The 13814-nt window shown below is 36.2% G+C and overlaps 1 protein-coding gene across 1 annotated transcript; it reads left to right on the top strand.

The window, feature by feature from the left end:
• Positions 1-778: 778 nt before the first annotated feature.
• On the top strand, positions 779-4474 carry LOC113707062 (disease resistance protein RPM1-like). The gene is made up of 3 exons (XM_072063837.1): positions 779-948; positions 1778-2193; positions 2313-4474. The coding sequence occupies exons 1-3, from the start codon at positions 779-781 to the stop codon at positions 4472-4474; spliced, it is 2748 nt and encodes a 915-aa protein (XP_071919938.1).
• Positions 4475-13814: the final 9340 nt, after the last annotated feature.

The following is a 13814-nucleotide window of genomic DNA, read 5'->3' on the forward strand; positions in this document are numbered from 1 at the left end:
GTGCCAATAAGCATCTTTCACTCACCAAAGTAAATTGGAGAAATTACAAGGTATCTCCAGTAAATACCTTGAGATCACTGGTTTGGATTGTTAAGTTCTTATATACCAAGAAATAGTTTTCAAGATCAGCAAGTTGGTATGAATCTTTAAGTGGCAGTTAAAAAACTTTTACTGAAATAGAGCATGCTGCTGGAGAAAACTTTAGACACAAACACATAAAGGTTTGGATCATGGAGTCACTAATTATAAAGCCTCCTTACCTGTTCTCTTGATTAGTGTTATGATTTTAGAGGTGTGAATTTATAGAAATTCCAAATGGATTTTCAACTTGATCTGTCTAGAACAGTTCATAAAATTACTGGTTTGGATCATTAAGTTTTCCTTATATAGCCAGAAAATTTTATCAAGATCAGCAAGCTGGTACAAAACTTTAAGCGGCCTTGAAGAAACTATAACTGAAATAGAGTGTGCTCTTAGTGAAAACACACTATATACAAACATGTGGTGCTTCAGCTCTCACCATGATTCTAATTTCCGGAAGTGAAGAAAGAATAAATCATTTCAACTTTCTTTCTACAAATTCCAAACCATGGGGAACAAGGAAGGTAGAAAAAGAGCATTACTTCCGATGGAATCCACCAAGGTCTTCCTTCCTATATAATAAATCCTTCTCAGGCACCCAAAAAATATATGAAGTTAAAACCATTCTTCTACTCATAACCATATAAAAAGAAGCCTCCTCCTTCTTCTTCTTGAAAAAAAACAAAAAACAATACAAATGGCAGAAACTGTTGTCTCTTTTGTGTCAGATCATCTCGCAACCTTACTCCGAGAGGAGGGAAGCCTATTGGGAGGGCTTCGACAAGAGGTCCAACTCATCAAGGATGAGTTGGGGCATATGAGAGCTTTCCTCAAAGTGGCTGAACCAAAAGAAGATGATGATCCCAGGTATAGGTGGCACTTAACTAAATTTATTCATATCCGCCTATGAATAGAGGGGTATGGATATATTAAATTTTTTTATATGAGTATAAATGGGTTACTTAATAATACCCATTTAATAAATGGATATTATTGGATAACTCATCAAACCCAATTAACTCATTTAGAATTCTCTTCCCCCAAGTTTCTTCTCTTTCCCCTCTCATTTTTTTTTTTAGATTTTTCATTTTGTCATGATGTTAATTACTTTTGTTTCATTATTATTATTATTTGTTGGTTTATCTTATTATTTTATTTTCTCTTAGTTTGTTAACTTACTCATTTTTCAGCATTACTAATTTATGATAAGTTTTAGCTTTTTTTCTTATCTTTCTAAAATGAAAATTTAAATTTATATATGAAAAAAATGTTAGGGGTTCAAAATTTTTGGATTAAGTTTTTATATTAATTTTTATAGTACTTAGTTTAAATTTTTATATTCTTATTATTAAATTATTAAATAATATGTAATTTTGCGATATAGAGTATCAATGGAAAAAAAATTGATAATTAGACTTATTGAGCATTATAAGTAAACATTTAAAACTAATGATGGGTACAAAGAGCGGTATAAATTCATGACTTAGTTTGCAAAAAAGAATTTAAATGAGTTTACAAAAAGTTAAAATAAATAGGTTATAAATGGGTAATTGGGTTACCTAATTCATTTTTTGACTTACCCATTTATACTCATCTAATTAAATGGGTATAAATGAATTGACTCACTTATACCTATTACCCATTTTACCCAATCCAAATCCGCCCAAGTCACCCATTTTGACATCTCTAATCCCAGGCTCCAAGAATGGATCAACCAAGTGCGCGAAGCCGCTTATGATATTGAAGATGTTCTCGATGAATTTGTCCTTCGCTTTGCTGGCTACAGACATCATGGATTCTGTGGCTCTCTGCAGAGAATTCTCAAAGCCATTAAGAGCTTGCGAGCTCGTCATCAGGTTGCCAGTGCAATTCAAAGCATAAAGTCCAGGATCAAAAATATTTCAGAAGGACGTCAGAGATACCAAGTTGAATTTGGCATCGATGACCGTGTCACTGGATCTTCAACCATGAACGACTCATGGCGCTATAGCAGGGATGATGCACTTCTAGTGGAGGAAGCAAAATTGGTTGGCATTGACCAGCCCAAACAACATCTGATTTCTAAGCTTCTCGAGGGGCACGATCACCAACTCAAAGTTATTTCAGTTGTTGGTATGGCTGGCCTAGGGAAAACTACCCTAGTCAAAAAGGTCCATGAAGATCCAGATGTTAGAAAGAATTTCCCAGTTCGTGCCTGGGTAACCGTCTCTCAAACATGCGACTTTCCGAAGCTCCTGAGAGACTTGATTTGGCAGTTGCACAAGGAATTGAACAATTCATCGAGTCTATATCTACCATTGATTTGAAAAAAATTGTCAAAGATTTTCTTCAACAAGCTGGAAGGTATGCAATTGTGTTCGATGATGTGTGGGACGTGGAATTTTGGAATGAAATCAAATTTGCACTGCCTGAGAGTAACTACGGCAATCACGTCATGCTGACAACACGAAAAGCCGATGTAGCCTCTGCCTCTTGCATAGAATCTCAGGATTATGTCTACAAAATGGAGCCACTATCAATTGAAGATTCGTGGACCCTATTTTGTAACAAGATCTTTAAAGGAAATTGCCCCTATCACCTGATGGATGTTGCAAAAGCTGTATTGGACAAATGTGAGGGTTTGCCTTTGGCGATTCTTGCGATCGGTGGGCTCTTGGCTTCGAAGGACGCGAGCAGAATAGATGAATGGAAGATGATTCAACACAGTCTTGGGGGTGAATTAGAAGGCACCGGTAAGCTAGAGAGAGTTAAAAGAATACTTTCTCTGAGTTACAATGATCTACCTTCACATCTCAAACCCTGTCTGTTGTATTTAAGCATTTATCCGGAGGATTATCTAATATCATGCAGAATGCTGATTCTATTATGGATTGCTGAAAGATTTGTAGAATGTAGAGAAGGAATGTGTATTGAAGATGTAGCCTTAGGTTATCTCAGTGAACTCATCAGCAGAAGCCTAATTCAAGTGACTGATGTGTTTTATGAAGGATTACCCTACACTTGTCGAATCCATGACTTAATGAGAGAAGTTATTCTCATCAAGTCAAGGAAACAAAACATGGTGACAATTACTACTGGACAACCAATGACGTGGCCATCTGAGAAGGTACGCCGTCTAGTACTCCATAGTAGCAGTAACAGTAGCAACATCCAATACCACCAACAAAGACAATTTTATTCCTTTGAACACCTTCGATCATTCATCACAGTTAGTTCCACCAACCCATTACTATCCAAAACTTTCATATCTGAAGTTTTAAGGAGTAGTAAGTTGCTAAAGGTTTTGGAATTGGGAGGTGAAAAGATCGAGGGAACACCAAATGAGATTTTCAACTTGTTGCATCTCACATACCTGAGCCTATATGGTACAAAAGTGGAAAGAGTCCCGAGAGCTATTGGAAAGCTTCAACATTTGGAATATCTGAATTTGGGGGACACTGGAGTTAGGGAATTACCCGTGGAAATCCTAAAGCTGCTAAAGCTTCGGCATCTCATAGTATTCCATCCAGTTGATCCCTCAGATGAAGATTATGGATTTCATGGGTTTAAAGGTCCGTCAAAATTGGGAGGGCTTCTGGCTCTACAAACATTAAACACCATAGATGCAAGCAGCGGGTCTGTAATAGTTAAAGAGATAGGAAAATTGACCCAATTAAGAGTGTTATATATTACACAGTTGAGAAGAGAAGATGGAAAGGAGCTCTGCTCCTCCCTTGTCAACCTCACCAGCCTTCGGCAATTAAGTGTTGATTCAGTTGGAAAAGGTGATGATTATGGGATAATTGATCTAAATCATCATCAACGTTCTCTTTCTTCTTCTTCTTCTTGTTCGTTTCTTCAATCTCTTCGTGTGCTAATTATGGGTGGCCGCTTAGAAAAGATGCCACGATGGGTAGCTCATCTTCAAAACTTGGTAAGATTAGATTTTACCTGGAGCGGGTTAAGGGCTGAGGAGGATCCGCTTGAATCCCTCCAACATTTGCCCAATTTGGATGAAATTACTTTCTGTGGATCTTACCAGGGAGAAAGGTTGTGTTTCAAGGCTGGAGGGTTCCTAAAGCTGAAGCAGTTGTACCTAAGGAGAATGGAAGGGTTGAGATGGATGACAGTGGAGGAAGGTGCGTGCCCAAATCTCCAAAAACTAGTTCTTGATCGACTTCCATCACTAGAGGACTTACCTTCCGGAATTCAGCACTTGAGCCATCTTCAAGAGCTGGGTTTGTATGAGATGAGTTCTCAATTGATAGAGAAGGTAGAGAATCAGGAGGAAGACAGTGAAGATTACAGGAGAATGGCACACATTCCTGAAATTGTCATTGGTTTCTATGCCGATGATAGGGAATGGAGAATCCGCCGGCTATGGGGGAAGAAGAAGGAAACAATTCTTGCCTAGCACTAGCAGCATCCCGTGGCTTTCCTTTCTCTTCTTCTTCTGTTTTTCTGAGAAGTGAAGTTTCTGATGTTTTCTATCTTCTCCACTACGTGCAGTATGGTGCATTGCATCATCATCTTGTTCATATCCTGCATTTTGTTAATGTATTTTTTTTAACTGTTTTTCTTTAATTTTAACTTCAGGAAATGAAGCATTCTTACCTACCTCCCCAAATAAGCACTTGTGAGATCATGAGCTCAACGATAACTGAGTACAGGAAGCAATTTGCCCATAAAGATTGCAATGGCTATAGCATTGTGCGAAATTTGAGAATGACAATCTTCTTTTCACTCTTCGATTTTAGCTAACAAAAGGTTAATTCAAATACGGTATGAGTTGGTTATGTGCTTCCATGTACGTACGTGTAGGTGTAAATTACAATTCGATTATATTACTTCATCCACACCCATCCATTTACAAGTGAATTTGTATGCGCTATGAATTTTATATAGGATTATAGGTTTAGATGGGTGACTCGATCAAACAATAAAGTCTAATTCATGGCATATACATCAAACATAATCATATTTCAGAACAGAACAGACACTATTTTTAAACAGAACAGAAGAAATGAGCGGACTGGAGTGCCTGAAGTTTTTCTCAAGTGCCTAAACAATAACCAGATAGAGAAGGATGGAGTAGATCAGATATGAGTAGTAAACAATTCATAAACATAATGGTTTAAAGATGTCAAAACATAAATGCAGTTAGTTCAACCGTATTTTGACTTCACCTCAACATGACAAAGAAACATCGCACATAAATGAATATGTCCTCTATTCTCTAACTTCTTCTTACAGGAAGTTTTTCTATCAAAAAATCTATACATTTTTTCTGAGCATATTCCCCAATCACCTTTTTATTTTATATATATCAAATCGTTACAATATATTTTTTTTTTACAAAAACTGCATATATTTTCTTTTCATATGATTATGTTGGATGTATATGCCATCAATTGCACTCATTTAGTTCCCGTCACAAGCAAAACTGGTAACATCTAAATTAACCAAATTTTATTTCTATGAATATGTGGACTATAGATAAAATAATAATGCACGGCAAGTGCCTTAATCCTTGCTATTTTATTTGTCAAATCATCATTTATTTCCCCTAGACTCATAAAGTCCAATATTAAACCGATGACTTATATATTGCTGGAATCGCACATAATATTTTGTGAATGATACTCCTTAGTAGGGCTGCAAACGAGTCGAGTCGAGTCGAGTCGAGTTTTGCTCTAATCGAGTCGAGCCTTGATTTAATTTTGTCGAACTCGAACTCGAGCTCAAGCTCGACGAGCTGACAATTTTGAAGCTCGAGCTCGAGTTCGAGCTCGAAAAAAATAAAAATAATTATTTTATTTTTTAAAAAATAAATAATATAATATTTTTCTTAATAAATAATAAAATATTAAGGATATTTATGTAATTTTACTTTTAAAATTAAAAAAAAATATATATATATATATATATATATATATTTGAGCTCGCGAGCCGGCTCAATATTTTAAGCTCAAGTTCGAGCTTGACTTTGACTCGACCAGCTCGAGTCGAGTTTGAATCGAGCCGCTCACGAGTTTCGTTTGCACCCCTACTTCTTAGTGGTCTGTGCAATGATATCTAATTCGGGTTGGTTATCACGAAACTGATAACCAATGAGTATGTAATTCTCCCATATGAACTTCACCAACAAATTTTCTTAACCCTCCAAAAAAAAAAAACCATTTTCACCAATAATAATAATAACAACAACAATAATAATGTTTGGTTATTAGATAATGTTCTGATTTAGTGAGAGAAAAATCCAGAATAAATTCTATCCTAATGTGTGGTTGTTGAAGACTAGTAAGTCGTAATCAAATGCTTAGTGGCCCTAGGTGAAATCATTAAAGTGCTTAACACGGCAAAACCTGTGTTCAACATCATCATTGCAAATTGTTCCTATTTTCATCAGACTGAAAACACATAATATTGTAGAGATAGTTGCCTCGGCAAAAGCTTGAGTACATAAGCAGGAATAATTAGGGTAAAACTTTCCACTCAAGTAACTAGACTTTTTCCTAAATCTCCTATCGAAGTTACAATGATTTGCCAATTTTTTAGGAGCATAAAAATAGGATTTAAGAAGCTCGTTAACTTCTAGCTGCGTATGTAAGAAAAAAATACTAAACAAATAAAGGGCGACTTACAGGCTACAGCAGATGCAGCTCACCAAAGAGTTGAAGGCCAAACTGCAAATCCATCCATCGTACTACATGAATAACTTGCCATAGAACCATGATGTTTATTCCTCAATCCAAAAATGTGTAGCTTTCTAGATGCATTTTTCCATACCAGATAGAGAAAAATAAAAGATGCATCAGATTTTCCTTGGTTTATTATACGTGGAAATAACATTAAAAATCTAACGGCAAATTCCACGTTACCCTCCTGTGATTTAGTATTTTTTACATAACTCCCATATAATTTCAAAACCTATATATAATTCCTTTATGATTTGAATTAAAATGTCAAAGTGATAAAAATAATCATTCGTAATGAAGCCACCTAAAATGTAAAAAATACCCTTATGTAAAGTTAAAAATTATTTATTAATTAAGGGGGGCTATGTATATATTCTGAAAATTATAAGGGAGATATATGATAAAGTATTAAACCATAAGGAGATTATATGTTAAAATATAAAAATCATACATGATTAGTGTGCCATATATTTATAAGCATAATTTCGACATTTTCAGAAGTTCCGTTATGAATGACTATTTCCGTCACTTTGACACTTTAATCTAAACCATGAAAAATGTATATATAACTTCTGAAACCATACGGGGTTATGTAAAAATCTAAACCACAGGGGTAAAATGTAATTTGTCCAAAATCTAAATACTCTCTATATGATGATCCAATAGTTAAATATCCTTCTATTTCTGTCCTAAAATATTTTAGTAACAAAAAATTAAATGGCGTTCTCGTCATTTTGCCCTCAACGAATGCTATCCTCTTTCTTGATTTCTTCCTCAAATAAAACTGGATTGCCTAGAACCCCTCCACCCTTTCTCTCACTGGAAGTTCTAACTAGTTCATTTTGTGAGCAACATTACTGATTCACCACCAATGGGTATTTTTTCATGGTTCAAGGGAACCAAAAACGATACCAACTCCAAACCCGCGACCCAAAAATCCGAACCGGTGAAAACCCAATCCGCTTCTGAAGGGTGAAAACCCAATCCGCTTCTGAAGTTCCAGGCATGAACGGAGCAGTGGAGGTCCGACGGCCCGGGCCACCACCAGCTGATATCACAGTTTTCGAATTCGGTTCCGTTGCCGCTTCTGCCGATAAGGTCACCCTCGCCGGCTTCTGCCCTGTTTCCGACGAGCTCGAACCTTGCCGCTGGGAGATTCTGCCGGCTCAAGGCTCCGACGCCCCTCAATTTCGCGTAGTCTTTTGACGGAAAATTAATTGGCGAAAAAGAAAGGGAGAATTTTCAGCTTAGCTTTTGAGGAAATGGTGAGGAGGATTAAATCCCAATCCTGAGTAGAGTTTCTTCAGTCTCATATGGGTTTTTATCTATGTTAAAAATACAAAAAAGCTTGTATCTTTTTTTCTCTTTCATTTTTTAAGTTTCTCTGTAATTTAGCTCTGTTTGACACTTTGATTAGAATATGATAAAGACCTTTACTGCACTTGTTTTTCCCTTTTTTTTTTGGTTAGGTCCAAATTTGGGTACTATTGGCTTGAAAACATGAGAAGGAAGAGGAAAGAAGTTAATTTGTTGTGATAGATTGGTTATTGCGTTGTTGGATGATAGTTGCACATTTTCTCCTGTTTCCTGCAATTTGCTGTGGAATTATCATGGAAAAGGGCGCCCTTGAAGCCCTAATCGGTAAAGGGTTCAGGTTTTTAGGCCAAATGTGACGGGCATTTGGACTGACGTTTGTACAAAATGTACCAGTATGTGTACACGAAAATACATTTCACGCATGAAGGCCTTCTATAGATAGCCGAACATTGTGCTTTCTTTGTCAAATAAGGTTCCAAGCATGCCCTGTTCTTGAAATTTTCCCTGTTATTAACTGGACTTGACAGAGTGGAGAAGCTGTAGATTTGTTGGAGTCCTTTTATCTTGTTTTACAATGTAAGAACTTGGCTTTTCTTTGCTTAAGAGTGTTTCAAGGAAGGATGAGATGGTGTGAGGGCTTTTATAGACTCTCTGTCTAGTAGTTTAGATCTGCTCTGTGTTTGTGTCTGTGATTGCGCTGGCAGGGTTGCGAGGGGGATGGAGGATGGGGAGTGTATGTGTTCGTGTATTGTGTATGTAAGTATATAACTATGTCTGTCAATAAGGATGAGCTTATATGAATTGGTGTACCATGTAGAGCATATATCAAGTCATGTTGAAATATATGTGGGCAGAGAAAGCTTTGAGCCTAAACTCTTCATGCTTTTTAAGTTGCTTTTACATTTGCTTGGTTTGTTTGTCAAATAAAATTGAAGCAATTGCATTCATTTTTTACATTTGATTCTATGATTTGGATTCTATATTTTGAGGGAAGGGAGACTTTAGAAGCTTTTGGTTGATGTTAAGTACCAAGTAGAAGTTTTTAAGGACTGATTTGAAAAGTAGAATGGATGAAAACACTACATGTTTGCCAGCTATTAAGAAAAAAAAGAAGGCAAAGAGGGTGTGTAGTTGCCTGTTTCTTTGGAAAATTCAGCTATGGAACAACACATAGAGGGCGTGGTAATTACAACATTAAGTTTTCAGATTTTATTTGGTTTGTCAATCATGTTTTGCCCCCTTCTTCTTCTTCTTCTTTCTTTGGCAAAGTTATGATTGCAAGTGCTTATTGGATTGCTTAGTGACGAATGAACCATTGTTATCACAGAAAAGAAATACAAGGTCAATATTTCTAGGTTTCACCATATGATGGAATGTGATGAAAAGTATGTACTTTCCGCCATAATGAGGAAAAAGTAGTCCAATTTTTTTTTTTTTTAATGATAGCGGGAATGCAGCAGTTTTACTTTTTGTGGTTAAAGTGGATTAAAGGTATGTACTCTCGATATTCAGCTAAACTTGGTTGAAACAGAAAAAAGAATTAAGGATAAAGAGGACACAGTTCAATTCTTATTTGTTAAAGGTAGATTGAAAGTTTTCCATGCTTTGTCTTGGTTCCCAATGAACACTGATGTGTTTGTAATACAACATTCTGGTCAACTTCTGTTCCATGGTTACGAATTGCCTGCCTTCAGGAGTATCTTTGATAATATGGTCAGATTGTTTAATGTGCAACTCAGGTATTCATTCACTGGAAAAAAATAACCACTCTTGTATTTACAAAGCACAAAATGAGAGGCAATGCTCAGCAATCAAGAAAAAGGCAACTTCTACGTTTTCCGCACAATGGAAAAGTTGAAATTTTTAAAGAGAGTCGCGTTCAAAGGATGCTATATCCATCATCTTCGCTCGTTCCAATGAAACACACGATTGCTAGAACAAATGTGAAAAAGGATGAGAGCTCCATTGCCATTGCCCCCAGCCAATTACTCCAGCATGCTTTAAGATGATTGGTATTGCTATGCTTTAAGAATTTGGTCATATCTGCCCAGCTGTTGCCACGTTGCTCATGAAAACCAAATAAGGCCAAAAAAATCCATATAAATGAACTTGAATAAAAGCATCTCATCAGAGAAACAGTACGGAAGGAAAAACAAAAAAACCTTACCCACTTTGAGATTCAGAGAAGAGAGATGAAGTATCCGAGCCAGCCAAAAAAATTAAGGGCATCGGTAGAACCACATACATTATTGCCGCAACAAGACAATGCAATCGTATAATCATCAGACACTAACGAAAGTTGTACCATTTTGAGAAGGCATTGATGCAACAAAATTAACTAATTCTGAACTACAAAGGGCCTCTTGGATAGTTTGCAGAGCAGTGCAGATACTCATCTTTTGAGACAACATGCTTAACTGTTAATCTGGTTGCCACATTAAATATGCCCAAAAGAGCAAGTTGCACGAGAATTCCAAGAATAGGTAATCGACATCGTGCCAAATATCTCACATTCTAGTACCTGTTAGCATTGGCCACCAATTGTTGTACAAAGCAACAAAAGTCAAAGCGATAATAAGAAGCAATGACCATGAAATAAAGGCCACAAGGCACCTTGCAGCTTCCTTATCATAAAACACGTAATAGATATAATTATATAACTAACGCTGCAATCAACAGTAAACTTACCAATATCTGCAATACAATCCCCCCCTGACTTTATGATATTAATTGGTATTTGATTGAGTTAAAAAAGAAACTTTAAATCTTTCCTATGCAGTTAAAAAAGATAGGTGCAAAGATGATATAAATGAGACATTAAATTAATTGACAAAGTGAAGGGCATAGAAATAAGCGACGTCATGATTGAGTGGTACAGCTATTCCAACAAATTTGTAATCCTTAATTGTAAAGAAAATTGATTATTTTTAATTTACTCCTTACCATTTTCTGCAATTCCTTTTTTTCTTTTTTGCTAAATTTGCATGCTGTTCATAGACCTCTTAAATCAATACAGTTCACATTTCTTTGATATTACAAATACTAATTGATCAGCAGAAAATAGTTCCATAGAGTAAGGTTTGTATTTCTTCATCAATGAAATCAATAATGTCCTTCCCTTTGTAAAGAACGCACAGTCTTTTTTTTTTTTTTTTTGTTATTTGTCATCATCTACGTCTGCACCTACTCTTAGTTCTAATCTAATGTATATAAGGGGAGGTAACCCAACAGGGTCACAGGGAACCGATGGGGACTAAATCACCATCGGACCATACGGGTGCAAAGCACCCACATGAATCTTAAGCACAGCCACATTAGGTGGCCACCTATGATGGAAGGCAAAGGTTGAACTCTTAACCTCCCATCCCACACTAAAAGTGATGGTCAATTCCACTAAAGGGAGTTAGTTTAAAGAACCCACAGTCGAACGATGCTCCTTTTTATCTTTATCCTACCCACGGTTGAAAGAAGGTCCCGAAGACATGTGCACAGTCTTTTCTTAATAGCTTCCATGATTTTAGGGTAAAATACATAAAACCCTCATGTGGTTAAGGAAATTGACACGAAACTTCCTCATTGTTTAAAAACTCCCACATAACCTCCTTGTGCTTTGGACTAATTTGGAAAATGGATGGAAATCATCCAAATTAACGGCGTTTGAGATGCACTCGTGTATTTAGGGAGTTTCAAGTGATATTGTCAAGGACAATTCAGTATTTTGTAGTGTTTTGTCATTTTCTTTTTTTTTTTGTTTATTTTCCTTCTCCATTTCTTCCCTGCTCGCAACCAAACTGGTCAATAACACCAAAATGGTCAACGACACTGGTGAACACCAATCATCATCAGTACCGCCACGGATCACCAGTAGCTCCACCAATCACCAGCAACTCTACCACCAATCATCACTGATTTCAACACTCAATGATCCCAAAATAACACCAAAAATTTTCCAATTAGATAGAGCACAAAATAACAATAAAAATTCTCAATCAAATAGTCTCAAAAAATTAACAAAAGGTTCTCGATCAATTGATCCCAACCTAACACCAATTGATCGTGAATGCAAAGAAGTAGAATAGCGGCCCTCTAGGGAGAGGGGATTGGGAAAAACAACACCAACAACAACAAGTACCATTCCTTCAGAGATCGATTTTGATTCGGCGGCAGAGACAGTAGCGAGAATCAAGAATGGAAGAATCACATGGGCACGGCAAAGCCTGGTACTTCGATGCCCGAGTCCCATGCCTGATTGGATGGTACGGGAATGGCTCACGAAGAGAAATCATCAAGCTATCCTTCTTCAACAATCGGCGAGAAAGAAGATGTAGCTCGGGGCGAGGGAAGGGGATTTCACTCCTGAGTTAGCTAGTGGGGGAGACTGTATTTAGATAGAGAATGCTGTTGTGCCGGAATCCAAAGATGGTGAACAAGGCGAGGCCGATAGACCTCAGCCGATCCACTGTATAAAAGGCTGAGTGCCTAGAGCATCCAAAGAGAATGGTATGAAGGCCTTTGATGCCAATATCCTGATTCCACTTCAAATAAGGCAATGGACGGGTTGAGTTCCCTGGCTCTGTCTTAGCTCCGAAGCTAGGAAGCTCGAAGATGGTATGTGGGATGAAGCCGGAATGACCGCAAAGCCCAGAACGTTCTGACATTTCCTTGAAGAAGATGATACATCTTATAAAATTTCAAATGAGCCCCTTAGTTCTACCTTTGTTTCAAATGAAGGAAGAAAGTTTTTAAAACTTTAATTGAGCCCTGAGTTAAACTTCGATTCAGTTTGTAAATAGGGTTAATATAGGAAATTTACATCTTTCCGTCAATTTGGATGATTTCCGTCCATTTTCCAAATTAGTCCAAAGTACAAGGAGGTTATGTGGGAGTTTTTAAACAATGAGGAAGTTTCGTGTCAATTTCCTTAACCACAGGGGGGTTTTATGTATTTTACCCATGATTTTATATTGTGGGAGGTAAGGCAGCTTCGTCCCACCCCCTCCGCCCCTCCGCTCTCCCCGTCCCCGTTCCCATCCTGCTTTCCTAACGGACTAATAAAAATTTATTATAATTAAATTTTAGTAAATAATTAAGTATTAAAATATCAATACATCATCAAATTATTATTCATTATAATTTTATAATTGAAACTTATAAAAATAATCAAACAAAAATTATTGAATACAATCCAATATGATGAAATAAATACAATTAAAGTAGTTAAATTTTTACTTTTGATAGAAATACAATCACTAATTCATTATTTTACTTGTGCTTTTTTTTGAGAAAAAATATTATTATATTAAGTATAATTAGAGATTTAGTATAAATATATTAGTAAATTTAATATAACTAATTAATAATTTCTATTAGTAGATATATATTATTAATATAATTGATAATGATATTATATAATACATATAACTAATAATATTATTATTATAAGTTTATAACTAATTAAATTAAATATTTTATATATAATTATATGCACATATATATTTATTTGTTTTTAACGGATGCCGGGGCAGGGCAGCCTCCTACGGGCCATCCTGTTGCCAACCTTAGTCTTGAGTTGCTTTTTCTGTTCCACTCCGAAGAAATTCACTTTCCTCTGCATCACAGTCTATTACTCTAGAAAGAAATCTATGAGACATTATATTCATGTCAGAATTTATTCTTGTAAAAAGAGTTCTCTTTATTATCTTTTTTTTTTCATTTTCTCATAAAAAGCAGAAAATTCAA

This window comes from Coffea arabica, chromosome 8c (assembly GCF_036785885.1).
Source record: "Coffea arabica cultivar ET-39 chromosome 8c, Coffea Arabica ET-39 HiFi, whole genome shotgun sequence".
NCBI classification, from domain to species: domain Eukaryota; kingdom Viridiplantae; phylum Streptophyta; class Magnoliopsida; order Gentianales; family Rubiaceae; genus Coffea; species Coffea arabica.